Source organism: Pteropus vampyrus, unplaced genomic scaffold (assembly GCF_000151845.1).
Source record: "Pteropus vampyrus isolate Shadow unplaced genomic scaffold, Pvam_2.0 Scaffold12705, whole genome shotgun sequence".
In the NCBI taxonomy this organism is placed as follows: domain Eukaryota; kingdom Metazoa; phylum Chordata; class Mammalia; order Chiroptera; family Pteropodidae; genus Pteropus; species Pteropus vampyrus.
The window spans coordinates 509-2448 of record NW_011901486.1 but is presented as its reverse complement, the minus strand read 5'-3'; the positions used below and the strand labels follow the sequence as shown (position 1 = coordinate 2448).

At 42.6% G+C, this 1940-nt stretch overlaps 1 protein-coding gene across 1 annotated transcript in view; it reads left to right on the top strand.

Annotated features, from left to right (window-relative positions):
• Window positions 1–136: 136 nt before the first annotated feature.
• FAM173B (family with sequence similarity 173 member B) overlaps window positions 137–1940 on the top strand; it is a 2306-nt gene continuing 502 nt past the window's right edge. Inside the window, exon 1 of the mRNA XM_011386933.2 lies at window positions 137–537. Coding sequence (XP_011385235.2) covers window positions 187–537 — 351 coding nt within the window. The 5' untranslated portion in view covers window positions 137–186. The remainder of the gene's footprint in view (window positions 538–1940) is intronic.

The following is a 1940-nucleotide window of genomic DNA, read 5'->3' as shown; positions in this document are numbered from 1 at the left end:
AAAAAAAAAAAAATGTTGGAAAGAAAACATTTTAGTTTTCCATCAGTATCAGATAATTTTCTCTAAAACACATTAGTTCATGGAATTTAGAACTCATTGTAGAATCCTACATTTGTAATTTAAATACTCAGATAATTTATCATTCTTTGAAAAGCATGAGTTTATTTGTCAGTAAGAATCATAAAAATGCTGCCTTGGATTTCAGATTTGATGCTACCTTTATATTTTCCGCTCGCTCTCAACCTAGGCACACCCCCAGGAACACTTAAAGAAGGAAGTCAGTTAGGAGATGTCCTGCCTACAAGCCTCGAAGCCAACGGTTTGAAGAAAAGCAGTTGGGGACTCTTATTTACCGGGCTCGTCGGTGGGGCACTGGTGGCTGTGTATGCGGTGGCCACACCATTTATAACTCCGGCCCTCCGAGCCGTCTGTGTGCCCTTCGTACCTGCGACCGCAAAGCAGGTCGAAAATGTCCTGAAAGCGCTGCGAAGCCGGAGGGGGCCGCTCGTGGACGTCGGCAGCGGCGACGGGCGGATTGTGAGTTACGCTAAGACGTGCAGGTTGGGAGCCAGAATCGTTAAAATTTGTTTCGTGTTTCTTGTGAGCTTTATGCAAAGACTCGCTCAGTCTGACAGTTCAATAAAGCAGTCGTTTAATTTTGTGTTTGTTTGGCTGAACTATCAAACCCTCCAGCATGAATTTGGAATTTACATTTTTCAGATTTAATTTTTTTCTTAAAGGAGAAAATGCTCTGTAGATATGCCAGTTAAAAAGGACCAGTTAATTGGTAATTATTATATTGCCTGTTAAAAAACTTGGGCCAATAGAGGTGGCATAACTAGAAAAACTTGTTAAATCATCTTTTTTTTTTAATGTTTGTTTATACTTGTATAATTTCTGTGGGGTAATAGAGTTGAAATAGGGCAGAGCCAGTGCGTTAACTTCCACTTATCCAAAGGTTAGACTTTTAATGACCTCAGCTCACTTTGACCCCAGCTGAGAACCTGTAAGAAAAGACTCAAGGCCACTACTGGCAAACGGGTGTCCCAGAGCATGATCCTCCACAGGCAAGGTGGCACCGTCATAGGCCTCCATCAAATGATGAGCCAAAAAGTGAGGCTAGCAGTATGCAAGCCTGCTGTTCTGGAAACAGCGTGGAGACCAGCAGGCCCCAGCGTGTTTCGCCAGCTCCTGCAGACATGGGCCCTGCGTTTCCATCATGGTAACCTAGAATAATCAGGGAGAGGTAAAAAAAAAAAAAAGTGCCTTTAAGAAATCTGGAGATGTGTGTATTAATCAGGAGGAAGTTTTAAAATCCAGATTTGATTTGATGTTTTATACATCCAAGTGGTATCTTTGTGGTTTCTCAGAAAACAGTTCCTTCTTAAAAGAGGCGACACCATAGTTACTTGGGAGATTACCTTGGGTGGGACAGCGTTTTCAGGGATGTTCCCTCGAAGAGTGGTGGCAAGACCAAATGAGCAGGGAGACCCCAAGACCAGCCCACTCTCCCTGTCACCTTGCAGAGGCAGGTGGCATTCTGCAGTTGACTTTATTCTGACTTGTTCTGTTTTACCTGCATTCAGTTTTCAGTGAACAATCGTAAACACCAAGGAGACGTGTAATTAATTGCAAGTTCTTTATTGACAGGTTATTTTTATTGCCTATTACAACTAGCTCACAGTTCATTGTCCCAGGCACATTTACTTCTGCTACTGCTGTGCTATCTCTGGAGAGAGACGGTGGGCTTTCAGCAACTTTGGTTGGCCAATCCAGACTTAATGATGTAGTTGTCCAAAGCAAACTTGACAGTCTGTTCCTATGCTCGGGGTGAAATCTTTGACAAAAACATGAAAACCGAGTTTAAATTGGCTGGCATTATCTTGCCCATAGAGCTATATGACTTTAGGGATCTATCTTCAAGTGCTGTCTTGAATGAA